Genomic DNA, 15,478 nt, shown 5'->3' with positions numbered 1-15,478 from the left:
TCATATCAGAGCTCAGGATGTGGTCCAAACTCAAGTTGTTGATATGAAAGGGTCCTGGCAATGAGGGAGAGTCCAAGTATGTTCGTGGCCAGGAGTAGCTGAGAAGATAGAAGATCTGAGTAGGTGAAAGGGGCTAAAGAGTAGCCCATCGTGGGAACTCTGTTTCCAGTTGTCTCACCTTGGGCAGGGAAGGCCTGAGGAGCAACTCCAGAAGGGACCAACACAACTGTTTTTTGGGTTGGGTTTTGGGGATTCTTTTGTTGTTTGTTTTACTGTGGTGATTCCAATTTACTGAAGTTTTGTTATATTTTCACTTTCTTTAAAGTAAGAAGGCAAAAAAAGTTGTGGTAGATTTTTAGCTGAAAATTTTGGCTACTACTTTCTGAGGACTAATGGCACTACTTATTATTATTGTACTTCTTGATGCGGCTCTGAGGAAAAGAAGCTTTCTATTTAGAAAAATCAATAAGCTATTTAGATGGATAGAAGATTTAAGAAAGAGATATTAAAACAGTTGCATAAAAATTAAGAAGCAATTTGTGTACAGAATGAAGCTAAGGAGAGAGAAGATGAGAGAAGAACTCCAAACAACAAGGTGGATATGGAAGATGCCAATTTGTCATAAATGACTCATTCCTTTGTAAGAACTAGGAAGTCTAAAATCCAATTTAAATAGTCTGTCATTTGTTACCATGTAATAAGTCTTCATCTCTCAGTTATCACCATAGCTCACAAATCGCCAGTAAAACTCTAGCTTATACCTTGGTGGAGGGGACTTGTAGGTAGGGATTCTCAAGTAAAGGGAATGTGATCCACACTTTGGACATGCTAAGAGTGTTTCAGCATGATACGAAGTAGGACATGAATGTTCCATAGAAGCTAGAAATTTGCTCTGGAGAATGTTAAGAAAAATATAATCCTTGGGAATTCACTTAAATCTTGGAGAGGACATTGAATTTATCTTAGCAAGCAGGGATGTGTTAAGCCAGTCTTAACTAGAGGCAGTATTCTACATGTTACTATTGAGAATGATTTAGGAAGTGTATTCTGAAGTGGTGAACAAATCACATTAGGTTTTCTCGATTCTTCAGGGAATAGGGTGATATAACAGAAGTGTTCAATATTAGAGTGGTAAAGCACTATCACTTACAGAAGAAGAGGGGAAGAGCAGCTGGCATGCCACTGAAATGGATGTAATCTCTAAATCCTCTTCTATTGTGATGGAGTGTCAAGTAAGGCAGAAGTTTGAAAAGAGAAATCAAAAATACAGAACTATGTCCATAGTTCAAGAAACAGTCTCCTTAAAGCAGATTTTGTTAATTTAGGAAGAATTGCTTGAGTAGTGTGGTGCCCATCAAGACTGTCTGAGAGAAGTGGAGCCTAGTTCCCCAAAAGGAGTTTTGTCTTGCATAAAGGAGGCTTGGGCAAGGGGATTCAGAGGATAATATCCAAACGTAGTTATTCAGAATTCCTGCTTGTTGGGCAAGTGGAAACTTGAACCGTTAATCTGAAAAATCAGACTTGAAGCTATTTGCAGCCCGAGCTGGTAAAGAGGCTCCCACCTGTCACAATCTCCATTCATAGCTCTTACTGATGTACCCTTAGAGAAGGGAATGTGATTTCCAAGGGAGTGTTAAAGGTTTGACTCATGGCAGAAGAAAAATGGGAAAACACTTGTAGAGGAAAAAGACCTTTGGAGCAAAAAAGACCAAAATTCTAATCCAATTCTGCCACATCTTAACTTTAACATTTAATCTCCCTTATTATTACTCCTGAGACAATAATGCAAGCAAAATCTGTGAGCAGTGATAGGACTGGAAACTTAGAAGAAAGTATACATTTTTGTTTGCTCCCTTTTATGGAAATATTATTAGTTGTGTGCAAAAACAAATTTTGAAAAATAGAATTTTCTCTCTAAGATTACTGCCTTAGCATAGAATAATGAATGCAGGCTTCAGTCATTGTTGGTATACTTTCCTAAATTCTGTTGAACCTACCTAATATTAACTGAACACCATTTCTTAAAAGTTCAGAGCCTGGCCTACCACACATTCTTCAAAATCTACTTCTTTCTCTAATCTTAAATGACTTAAGTAAAAGGTTTTACAAACTTTATCTGATCATTGGAAAAGAGAAGTAAGCTGCTAACTTTAATTTCTCCACAACTTCTGCTATTTTTAACTAAACTAGTATTGATTTAAAAAGAAAAACAAAAAGACTGAACTGTGACTCAAAAGCAGAGTTGACAAAATCTCTAGAATTTCTACTCCCTTAAGTGACTTAACTCAGCTCAAAGTTGAAAAGGCTTCTAAGCCTGTGAGAAATATTATCCAGTTCTATTCACATTATTATCAGAACCTTTTGTCTCTCTCTTAGTACTTCCACAGAACATATTCTTGGTTAAACTTATTTTTTAATTGAGTTTTCCATTGTTTTAATTTAGATATTCTGTTCAGTGTTTTTAAATCACAATCTATAGCCCCCTGAAAAAATCTGTCTTTTTTATTTTCCTTCTCTTTTTTTAGCATTTATGAGTCTTCCTCTGCCTGTCGTGTGGGTTTATTTTTTGAATTTATCCCCAGAGTTTCCAATTAAGGAAAATATGGACTCAGGTGCTTAAGTGATGTTGAGCAATTGCATATACATCTGTTAGAAAACTTTTATAAGAAATGAAAGTCTTTTTATTAAACTATAAAATGAAGAGAAAAGCCTATTTCTAGTCAGATAAATTGAAAATAATACATTTTAAAGTATGAAGGGAATATAACATTTAATTTTACAACCTACCACAGGAAAATATGAAAGTTTCCCTAAATGTACTATCTATTTTAAACAAATCCAGAAATATTGTCTAACTACTAGTTGATTATTCTAAGACCTCTGGATTTACTCTAAGCAAAACAATCTTTTCTTATAAATCAAGTTATCATCTCACACCGTTGATTTAATTTCTAATTGATTCACATGTAGAAATCTGCAGCAGTCTAGTTAAAGTATAATTTTTATTCCCTGTCCTAATTGCAGATTTTTCTGCTTGCCCAATAGATAAATTCTGAGAATATTCTGAGAATATTCCCTTGTTACTTAAGCTTTCAATTCTCTCTTTGTTTCTGCACTTTACTTCAGAGACTAGGAAGAACAATATTCAAAAGACCTTCCATTTTCACCAAATTAAAATTTCACAAGAAAATAATGGGTCCCACTGGTGATGTGTAATAAAAAGTCCGAAAAAAACAAAAGCTCTATAAAGAAGGAAGTCACAGCCATAGTCACGTAAAGGTTAATAGTCAGGCTTTAGAATTACTACTCCAGTTTCCTTTCCTTTAAATTGAATGAAGTCTGAGGACTGTTCAGCCTTGTGTCCTCAAATTTCTTAGCGGAAATAAACTACAGTTGTTGCCCAATGTAATAATAACTGGCTTCCCTACTTACTTCCTCACTTCCTTATCAGTGTTTCTGATGATCATCTCCCAAATAAACTACTTATACTAAATCCTTGCCTTAGAGTTCACTTCTGGGAGAACCCAAATAAATATTTAGTCTCAGTACCTGGCGATTCCACATCATCTGTCCTCATCTCCTTCCTCTTCAGAAACATACATAGTGCCCCCAAGTGCCTCCTTAGTGCACTGAATGCACTGCTCACCGACCTGAAAAATCACTAATTCATGTTCCATGTTCTCCACACAATCAACATAAAGACTCTGTTTTTTACTGAGAAACTGAGCAAATAAATTAGAACATGATGTTCAGATGCAGCAATTTGTAGAAATAACAGAGTAGGTAAATCAAAAGACCTTGTGCTAGGTTTGTCATTTACTAATTTGGTGACCTCAGTCAAATAACCTGTTGAGCTCAAATGTTTCAGCAATATGTGAAAGTTTCAGAATCAAAATGGAGCCACAAACATTTAAAAACAAAAATCTGACAGAGCCAGAAATGGCCATGAAGAGAGGGTTCTCCTGCTACTATGCCTGATAAAAGCTATTACAGAAAACTATACAAAATCACAGTTTTGTGAAAAAGCCATGGGAACGTTATACAAAAAAAATATATTTCTACAAGGACAGCAACTGCCTATCCAACCTTGAACTAGTGTCACTGTTATTACTGATATTTGTAGCTAAGGATAATTATTTCAAAATTATCACGTAATTCTCATTTTTTTCATTTCAAAATCTTTGTTGTCCTTTACTTCCTTTAATATGCATGCAAATGGTTTACTATAGCATATATATACCCATTGCAATACTCTATTCTCAAATAAATTTCTTTTTCTTTTAGGGACCTCTCTCTGTTATTTAGGTTGACAAATGAAATGAAGATAATAATACTTGACTGAAAATTGCTATGAGTTAAAGGGTATACAAGACTTAGAGAATTAGAAAACATAGGATGAATAGGACACCACATCAAGCAACCTTCCCATTTTAAAAGTTGCCTCCGATGACATTGGAGCCTAATGTTTCAAAGCTCAGACCTTCAAAGGTGGAGAGATACTTGGGGATATAAGAGACCTAATGCATTGCTGATGGGAATAAAAATTGGTGCAGTTATTCTAGAAAGCAATCTGGAAGGATTTCATCAAATTAAGTACATGGGAACTTTAGATTTAAACAATTCTAGTCTTGTGTATATATTCCAGAGAAATTCTCACAAAGCTCCACAAGGGGCCACATGCAAGAATGTGCATCACAACAGTCGGTACAGGAAGGCAACCTGAGAGACCAAGGCTGGGCAGGTAGATAAATAAAATGTGATGAGACTCCACCACGCAGTTGTAAGAACACAATATAATATATGTCTATAGAGCAATGTGTATAAAGCTTTAAAAACAGAGCTGAGTGGAAAAAAAAAAACAGAATATAAACATTACCATTTACATTTATTAAGTATGTATGCAGACAAAACAGTGTACATCTTCAAAACATATATGAGCAAAAGATATACATTAAATAAATAAGAATGTGTGCCTGTTGTGCGAAGTCAGAGAACCCAAATGGAGGGACCAGCTGAAGCCATGGCAGAAGAAGATAAACTGTGAAGATTTCATGGACATTTATTAGTACCCCAAATTAATACTTTTATAATTTCTTACACCTGTCTTTACTGCAATCTCTGAACATAAATTGTGAAGATTTCGTGGACATTTATCACTTCCACAGTCAATACTCTTATAATTTCCTATGCCTGTCTTTACTTTAATCTCTTAATCCTGTCATCTTTGTAAGCTGAGGATGTATGTCACCTCAGGACCCTGTGATGATTGCGTTATCTGCACAAATTGTTTGTAAAGCATGTGTGTTTGAACAATATGAAATCTGGGCACCTTGAAAAGAACAGGATAACAGTGATTTTCAGAGAACAAGGGAGATAACCATAAAGTCTGATTGCCTGCAGGGCCAGGCAGAAGAACAGAGTCATATTTCTCTTCTTGCAAAAGCGAATAGGAGAAATATCACTGAATTCTTTTTCTCAGCAAGGAACAGCCCTGGGAAAAGAATGCATTCCCAGGGGGAGGCCTCTAAAATGGCCACTCTGGGAGTGTCTGTCTTATGTAGTTGAAGATAAGGGATAAAATACTCCCTGGTCTCCTGCAGCTTGCTAGGATTAGGAAATTCCAGCCTGAATTCTAGTCAGACCAGTTCTCTGCTCTTGAACCTTGTTTCCTGTTAAGATGTTTATCAATGACAATGCATGCACAGTGGGACATGGAACCTCATTAGTAATTCTAATTTCACCCTGGCCTTGTTATCTTGCTCTGCCCCCATTTGCCTTGTAATATTTTATTGCCTTTGAAGCATGTGATTTCTGTGACCCACACCCTATTCATACACTCCCTCCCTTTTGAAAATCGCTAATAAAAACTTGCTGGTTTTGCGGCTCTGGGTCATCACAGAACCTGCTGACATGTGATGTCACCTTGGGAGACACAGCTGTAAAATTTCTTTCTTTTGTGCTCTTTCTCTTTATTTCTCAGACCGGCTGACAGTTGGGGAAAATAGAAAAGAACCTACATTGAAATATTGGGGGCTGGTTACCTGATATGTGCCTACAGCACGGAAGGGAAGATAGAAATTATTATAAATGATGAACATTAATCAACAAGCATACATAAGGGGGGGCTTGCCCAAATTTATGATAGAAATCTGCCATGAGCTGAGAAGTGTAATCATGTCACCCTTTTACACTGGAGATCCAAAACTGACGGCATAAATGACTACACAAATGATTACGTAAATCGCTTCATCTTAGAATCAGATTACTTGGACTTGAATTCTGCTGCTGCCACTTACTAGCTTAATTTAACCACTTGGAGGAGGCTGTTCTCACAAAAATAAAATATGGAAAATAATATTACCAGCCACACAGGTTCATTGTGGAGGTTAAATTAAATTCATGTAAAGCACTTGGTGTGGTGCATTGCTCATAATAAGAGCACAGTGAATGTTAGAGATCATTATTAATAATCTACAGTGATGCTTCATACCATTTAGCAGGTTGATGGAGAAATGTTTTTTGCTGGGGGAAGGAGAGATGAGCAGATGGCTTTATTAAGTCTCCTTTGCTTCTCTAACACCAACAAAGGAGACATTGAGAAGTTTATATTTCCAGTTGTCAAATAATAGCTGAAAATGGAACATTCTAAAATGGCTATTGGAGAATGAAGGAGCCTAGTTGCTCCTCTATAGGCCACTCTCCCTGCTTGGGTTTGAGTGATGGGATTGGGTGAGGAAGCTTGGTTTAGGGACACTGGCTCACAGCTGGCTCCACTGAGAACATGGACAATGTGCAGAGTGAATGAAGCAGGTTTTCCCAAGACTTCTTTACCATCAGGGGCTCACTGTCCAGACTGCTGTTCTTTCTTAATGTGTGTTATCTTAGGCTTCCCAGATGAGCAGAAGGAAATCACTCAGAGGGTGCTAAGACAGACTGCTGGGGATGACAACTGGGAAATAAATAGAAGATGGCCAACATGGTGGACACACAGTGTGCCTCTAGGGGGCTCTCAGGACTGTCATCAAGTATGGGTTTGCTCTATGGCCTCTGCTGCTCTCAGAATTTTTTATACAAACCAACTCTAAAGTAGTTTTCACAAGAATCATGTGGTGACAGGCAGAGAGACAATGGTATCCCAGGCACTCCAGTAACATGATGTTCATCAGAACTGGGCTGCTCCTGGCACACAGTCTGTCCCAGCAGCACCGAACCCCAACAGAACAGGAAAGTAATGTGTGTCATACAAAATACCAACTATCTCATGTTCAAGATCTCACCAGTGAACCTCTGAATATCAGCATCTTCTGAAAGCTAATTAGTTACTTTAAAAGTTGTGATTATTTTCATGTAAAAAGGTTAAGAAAAAGGGGAATAAAAACCTGACACAGTTAGTAATGTATGCATTAAATAAAATACGTATTGAAAAATAGTCACAGCCATTCTTCTATTTACCCATGATTCTTCTTTATTTGGCTGCCAAATATAGGGGCACGTTAGTATTGCTGTCAGCTTAATATTAAGTAGAAGGCATTAAAGGCTTGAACAGTGGTGCAAAAAGCTGTAGGTAAATCTCTCTTATGCTGGCTGTTAGCAGAGCACTGTGATGCTATATAACTGCAGCAAACTTTTTTTGGTTCTGCTGCACTGCAGCTCATAAAGGGAGCACTAATTCTGGAAAAAAAAGAAGTTAAATCTAGCAAGTGTTAGCACCAGCATTCCAAAAAACTTCAGCAGCCTGTGTTTTCAGCCTCTGCTCCAACTTCATTACTGTAAAATAAGAGAATATAGTAGTCAGGTTAAGATGAATAAATGTTAAAAAATATGACTGAAAATTATACATTAATATTTGGTCATAGCATCTCCTACAAAAAAAAATGGTTTATACTACAATAAGAAAAGCTTATTTTTATGCCTTAAGTAGATCCTTCCTTGTTTCACTATTAATGGCATAATAAAGACACACAGCTGTACCTTTACATCAGACTCCAATCTCTCGACAGTTCAGCAGAGCAGTTCTGGCCTCCTACAAAGTACCATGATGGTTTTGAGGGGCTGGGGCTGCCTTAAGGAAGAGCACTGCTATATCTCACTCACACCCTCACCCTTCCATTACTTGACTGATGACTTAACTTCACTTTAGCATTGACTGCATCATTCCCTAAAATGCATCATCTAACAAGGAGGTTAAGTGAATAGAGATTGAATTAAGTCCCAGCTTTTGCAAAAGGGAAAATTACAAAAGACCAAGACCAATTAACCTGTTGCTTTTTTTCATATATTGATTTGCTTGATCTTACAATTTTGCTATGTGATAGAGGAGTGATTCCAATAATTTCTTTACCCATTCAATCTCTCTGTTCCTATGTGATAGGTTTGGACCATCTGGAAAAGATAAGATAAACTTAATTGAGTGGAAGATGGCTACTGGCAATTGTGAAGGCAGATTATACAAAAGAAAGTATAAAAGAAAGCATTAGAGATGAAGCAAGAAGAGAAATTTAGTTCTAAGACATAACCGATAGAACAATGTGATGGAATAACACCAATGGAGGAACTGACCAGAACTTTCTATTTCCAGGTTCCAACTCATGACTAATATGGGAGCCTTTCTACAGGCAACTGTCTGTGTTTTGCCCTCAGCCAGATCATGAGGTGAAGAAGCAGTGGTGACTTAGAGTTGGCTCCTATGTGCAAGCATATGTCTTGGCCAAGCAGCTAAACAGGATTGTGAAACGTGGTTACAATCTGCATTATTAGGAGAAAGTACATTTTAGACTAGAAGAAGGAGACAGATAAAAAAGTGCTAACAAAGGGGGTGGCTCATGACTGCTCTGGTTTGTTCTGGTCATAGAAAATCAACAGGCAAAAAAGTAAGAAGTAAACTGTAGCTTTCATTATCTGAAATTCTCTGAAGCCCTAGAATGAAGGGAGGAAATGATTCAAGTACATCTCCTCATTAATATTTCTAACAAATGAAAATTATCATTATTTTGCTTTTTCTGAAAGCACTAACATGATTTTTCTTAAAGTACCAGCATTTAGTAGTAGTTAATTTTACAAGATGTTTAAGGAAATTATCATCATTTGGCTAATACTTTTTAAGTGCCATGTATTTTATACACTAAGCACTTTACATACATTTAGGCAGATCTTCACAATCATTTGATTCCATTTTACAAAGAATAAAATTGAAGCTCAGAAAGATTCAATATCACATCCAAGGTCATAGTGCTCCAAATTAAGCCCCAGTTTATTCCATGCTTTCTATTTGCTTTTGTTGTTCACATAGCCATTACTTAGTTTGTCTTAGTCAAACTAAAACATACACTGAGTCTGGCTTGTGAAATGGTGTACTCTGTTACCAGGAGAGGTTCAATAGAAGATATATGAGCATATATTATGTAGATGGGATTATAACATTAAATAAAATATTGGAATAAATGCCTTCTAAGTTCCCTCTCGAATATAAAATTTTATTATAATAGGAATCATTAAATCAGATTGAAGCACCATAGGCAGATCATCTTCTGACACCATGCCGGCAAGTTTAGCACTATGTCTCAGCTCTTCCCGAACGCACCAGCACATCAAATAAATGTTTGGCCCCACGATTTAGAAGTCAGTTGGAAAAGATGTACTATGCTATGACAGCTACAGCCATCATTTTAGACACTTTGTGAAGTTTGTACTGTGGTTTTTTGTTTTGTTTTGTTTTTTTGCCAATCTCAGTATAGGTAAAGAGCTAAAAAAAAAAAAAAAAAAAAAAAAAAAACTTGGGAATAACGAAGGTGGACATGTAAGAAAAATGAGAATCATCAACAAATACATCAATTCTATTTTCAAACTAGCACCTTGGCAGTTAAGGCTCAGTATTTTGTTATATTGCCAATGAAACAACACACTTATTTTGGATATAAGAAAACATAAGTAAGAAAGAACTTAAGATGCTTTGGAAGTCATAATCCTGGAACACAGTCAAACTCAAAATCTTGTTTTTTTTTTAATTCAGAGTTAACTGTGGGTAATAAGTAATATATTCTTGTGAAACATTAAGCCAATGTTACAGAAAGCATTTTTTAAAGGAATGTGCTGTGTGAGTTGCTTTTTCATTCCCATTAAATGCAAAACCAAATATGCATATTCTTTACTGCAAAATGAAAACAAAATAACCTACATATGTGTTCTTGTGAATATGAAATCAGGATGCATGTATTGAGAACGAAAAGCCATTTCCAAGAAATGTGTATCATAATATGATTAAATGCTGCATGTTCATTTTTTTCCTGAAAGATTTCAAATGTTTTGTGCATTTATGTAACACAATTGTTACATAATTGTTGAAAAAAAGACAAAATCTGGTATCAGAGTTTATTATCCATAAGCCAGAAGGTATAAAACGTTCAGTAATTAAGGTCCTATAAAGGCAACCTCATAGATAAGGGATGCAGGTACAATGGATTCTAGAGAGTACGATGTTGAATCTGGGGTCAAAATCATGTGATGTCTGGATGATGTGAGTTCCAAATAATTATTAACCCTGATCTTATTGTTTTGTTTGTTTCTCTTGGAAACTAGAAATAGTCTTCCCAAGCTACCACACAGAGGAGTTGTAGGTCCTTTTAGTTCCTGACTTCTGCTCAACTTGACGACTCACTACAGTATCAAACCTAACTTGAATCTATTGAGATGACTTTGAAGGAGAGACCCCAAAATAGTCAAACAACCACTTCTATAGTAGATTTAACTGAGTTTCTAGAAATGAAAAATAAATGAGAGCTGTTTCTTTTTATTGGCTACTTCAGAGCCAGACTCTCCCTGATTTTAATTCTGGTTCTTGCCAACCAAGTGTAAGAACAATTGGAAATTCAAAAAGAAAGGCTTAATTCTTGCTGCTGAGCATAATGGGAGAGATTTCCCTCTCCCTTCTTTTTCTTAAAGCATTTACTTTAGAAAAGTCATCATTGTAAGTACTTTCTCCTCTCTTTGAAAGGTATATAAGTTCTTTTGAAAACAGGTGGGCCTTTTATCAGGCCCTGAAAAGTTTCTTTCAAGGACTTGAGAACCATTTCCTTTAAATGTAAACAGTCAAGAAAGACAGCATCCCTATCTGCCAGTTTCCAGGGAGGGTAAGACTCTAACTTTAGTACAAGCCTGGCTCAAAGTTATAAAACGACCCCATGTCGTAAAGATATGCGAAGTTTACTTTGCCTTGTAAAGCCAGACACAGATTGTCATCCCAAATTCCAGGTGAATTTAGGATGAACTATGTATAATTAATGATGCTTTCATTTTTCTTACTTAAGGACCCACTTAACTATTGTTGATCTTGAGAATATGTATGTAATGGGGTCTATCTCCTTGGTGATATGAAGTCTGAGATTTCTTCTTGTCTCTGCAATCTCTTAGCAGATTGCCTATGATGCACATCACATTCTGGTTCAATGTTTATTCAATAACAAAAAGGGTTTTATTTCTCTACTACCCTTGTGAAGGGAACTTCTGGGTTAGCAGAAAGGTTTTGTTTTGTTTTTAAATTACATTTCCTCAACACAGGTTGGAGGCTTACAACACAAGAAAGTCATTTTGATGGATCCATTGCTACCAAATCTGAATATAGGAATATCCTTTCCTTTATTATTTCCCTGACCACCTGATGCCTGGGAAAGGTGGCTATCTACTCAGGTACCTGTATCAGGTGTCTTTATTTTTACAAGACAAAGTTACCCTGGCCCTGTAGCCATTTGTGTAACAATGCATAGGAATCTTCTTTTAATCAACTGGTAATAATATCCAGATTCCAAATTCTCTCCTGAGATTACAACCTTCAACTCTCAGCAATCCAAGATGTATCAAAGCTTCATTTTGAGAAATAATGTTTTGGAAAATTGCCTGAAAAGAAGAGAGTGGGCCTTTTCTCTTGATAATTTTATTTTTACCCTTAAATCAAACCAGAAAATGAGAGTGGTTTCCACAGGCAAGTAATTTATTTTCTCTTTTCTATGTTCTCACCCGGAGAATAAAGTCAGAGGAATGGGATGGCTGCTTTATACTATTAGAACCTTAGACATCAGTGGTGGTTCTGAAATTCAAAATAAAACAAACTCAGAAAGCTTATATACTACCAAAGTGGCAAATCAGTGATAGTCACCTCTCTAACAGAATTGCTATCTTGTAAACCCTTAAATGTTTATCAAAAATCTGCAAAGAGAAGGAATAAGAAAACACAGGAATTTGCCTAGTATGTGTTTTATGGGCAGCTAGTGAATGATTAGTTCTCAAGTTGTGTTAATAACAAATGAACCTGAAAGGTCAGAACCAAATGAATCTAATCATGTTTTGGGAAATCAATTGATCTTCAATTTGAAAATAAAATGCAGGAGTCATAGGGCTGTATGTAGCAGGTAATACAAAAAGGAGCAGTCTGTTTATATCTCATTCTGCAGTATGACATTCACAAATAAGTCTGCAGAAGGAGAAGCAGGTTATGGAGTTGTTGTGGATAAAAGAGTTGCTGAACTCACAAGATGAGAAATACAATAAAAAAAATTGTCAGTACTAGAATTTAATTTTCTCCTAAGTAACTCAACTCAGAAATCATTTATCTTAGTCAACAAGTATGCTCTGCCTGTATGGTGTTAAATATTCACTTACTTAGAAATTACTGCACTGGTGTGAACAGTAAAAATCTCTGAAAGTATTCTTCTTTGAAAATCAGTTAGATAACACAATGGTCAAATCAATTATTTACAGATCTCATCTGCTTGTATGGAGGTTCATCAGTGACCATGTATTTTAAGTGTTATATAAAGTACAAATAAAACATTGTTTGGAATGCACTAAGCCTCCAGACTCAGCTTGCACCAAATACTATGTCAGCCCCATCCTAAGCAATTTTCAAACCTTGTATGGAATGTGAAGGCAAACAAAAATAAAGTATTAAATTTTGCTAATGAAATTACAGTGAATCTCAACATAGAACAGATCTCTTAAAATTAATCTATCACAAATTAAAGCACATGTTATTCCTTTAAGCCATTGGACAAGAATTGTTGTCACCCAAGTTTTTAGCAATTGAAATCATTCACTGGAACATATTCTTTTATGATCCTCCTACTTTTACTTTCTATTTTGTGTTTTCAAGGTTGAATGACCGATTTATTTGATTGGCCTTCTTAGACTGCCAATGAAGGAGCTATAATTTGAAGATCTCAACCTTTAGTGCATATTTGAATAATCTGAAGAGATTTAAAAATATACCAATACCTTTGTAACCTGTAAAGTTTCTTGATTTATTAATTTGTCTGGAGTGGATCCCTGTCATATGACAAGGAAGTATATTTGTCATTGGTGTGTTTCAAAAGCCAATTACAGGTGATTGTAATGTTCAGCCTGGGTTGAGAACCACTGAGCTAGATGATAAGTGGAATTGTTTTTTTGTTTGTTTGTTTGTTTTTTGAGTTCGTTCCTTTTAAATGAACTTTAGAAATGATGTGAGTTATAAAAATGATGGGTAAATCAAATCAGATATATCTAACATCTGTTTGTATTTAAATGAATTACTGAGTTAATTTTAAAAAGGTAGTATCTACAAATAGCCTGAGTTGATTCAAGAAATGACAATCTGGTAGCAAGCAAGACAAACTAATGTCTTTAGGAAATGAAAGAAAAACCAAGGGGAAAATTCTGAGATACCATCAAGGGCTCTTCCATAATTCTTGATTTGCACTGTGTTTGTAACTGAAATGGTTTATTCCTTTAGGTCATATACTCATAAGAACAGAATTGCTTTATAAAACTGATGTTTCTTGGTTGTGGTTGAAGGTAAATAAATAACAGAGAAAAGATTTGGGGAAAATATCCGGGTCAATACGAGTCTGACCACATATCATAAGAAGTTGTAAAAAGTTGATAAATTGCTCCAAAATGTGCCAATATTACTAAGAAGTGAAATACAGCACACTGGAAGCACAAAATGGCCTTTTGCTTAATTATTTACATTTTTTTACAACTATCCCTCACAAAGTTAAACATCCTAGCTATTTGACTTTAGGCAATAGATTAAGTTCCTGCAGCTTTAGTTTCCTCATCTCTAAAAAGAATAACAATAGTACTTAAGAATGTTTTATGAAAATTAAGTAAAACAAAGTGCATAACACTGTTTGTAATGCATAGTAACCTCTCAATAGATTGGGAATTATAATAATTCTCAATGCTGCCAAGACTGCATGGAGGCAGATATTATCAGAACACACTCCTCATAGAGTAAACTACTACAATTTTCCAGAACAGCAATTTGGCTACATGTGTTGAGAGTCTTCTCTCACAAAGTTAAAGTTCAAACTCTAAATGACATTTTTCATATATTCCAAACCTGAATCAAAATCATTTTATGGCAATCTTATCCACTATCTTAATTTTAAGTTTTGTCTCCAGGGTTGTGATAATCGGTGTGAAAAAATGCAAATACTACATCTATACCATTCTCTTTGGCTCACAAAGGCTTTTCCATTACCTAGCATTCAGTAGTTCTCAATTTGTTATCTGAACTGACTGTTTTTGTAATTTAATAACCAATTGATTTTCTTTTTTTGTGTGTAGAAACACTCTTATTGTGTAGATATAGCCTATGTGAACTTGAACCAAAATTATTGTATTTGAAAGAAATACAAAGTTTCCTATTTTTTATATTCATCTGAAATGTGCAAAATTGATTTAATCATTCTTATATTTCTGAACATATATATTTTTCTAAATTTTCACTATTATACAATTTGTCACCATCATACTGAAAGAGCTAACACATTTGACAAAAAGTTATTAACTTTAATATATAAAAAGGGAGTTTACTACTCAACAAAAATATATCACCATACCAATAAATGCGTAAGATAGTGCAAAAACAAAATAGACAAAAAATAAAGACAAAAATAGTAAGAAATACAGAATTTTAACATGCAAGTTAATATTAAAAAGTAACTTTCCCTTTTAATTTGATAAGTATTTTAAAAGGTGATTTTAAAAGAGAAAGAATTAGATCATGTAGATAGAAATATAAATTAAAAATAGAGAAATTTGGATAAATATCTTTATCTAAATTAAAAATCCTAATTTAGATTAATTTAGACACTAGACAGAGAATAATAGAGTGCTCAAGAGGCACAGACTGTAGGCCGTCAGATTTGGATTCAATTTCTGATTTTAGAGACACTTCGTAGCTATTTGACTTTAGGCAATAGATTAAGTTCCTGCAGCTTTAGTTTCCTCATCTCTAAAAAAGATAATAATAGTACTTAACTTAGGAATGTTTTATGAAAATTAAGTAAAACAAAGTGCATAACACTGTTTGTAATGTATAGTAACCTCTCAATAGATTGGGAATTATAGTAATTCTCAATGCTGCCAAGACTGCATGGAGGCAGATATTATTAGAACACACTCCTCATAGGGTGAATTACTACAACTTTCCAGAACAGCAATT

The 15,478-nt window shown here is 35.2% G+C and overlaps 1 protein-coding gene across 11 annotated transcripts in view; it reads right to left on the bottom strand.

The window, feature by feature from the left end:
• Positions 1 to 7,442: 7,442 nt before the first annotated feature.
• The window catches only part of MLIP (muscular LMNA interacting protein), a 262,957-nt gene continuing 254,921 nt past the window's right edge, over positions 7,443 to 15,478 (bottom strand). For 4 of the 11 annotated variants that reach the window (XM_033217484.1, XM_033217480.1, XM_033217486.1 and 1 more), the window contains one exon: positions 15,087 to 15,268. In XM_033217484.1, coding sequence (XP_033073375.1) covers positions 15,263 to 15,268 — 6 coding nt within the window. In that variant the 3' untranslated portion in view covers positions 15,087 to 15,262. Of the gene's footprint in view, positions 7,768 to 15,082; positions 15,269 to 15,478 lie in introns of those variants that run through there. The other 7 variants (XM_033217478.1, XM_033217485.1, XM_033217476.1 and 4 more) reach the window with 5 other exon arrangements.

This window comes from Trachypithecus francoisi, unplaced genomic scaffold (genome assembly GCF_009764315.1).
Source record: "Trachypithecus francoisi isolate TF-2019V2 unplaced genomic scaffold, Tfra_2.0 Lachesis_group10, whole genome shotgun sequence".
Lineage (NCBI taxonomy): Eukaryota > Metazoa > Chordata > Mammalia > Primates > Cercopithecidae > Trachypithecus > Trachypithecus francoisi.
The sequence above is the reverse complement of the archived record's forward strand: the minus strand, read 5'-3'. Positions and strand labels throughout refer to the sequence as shown.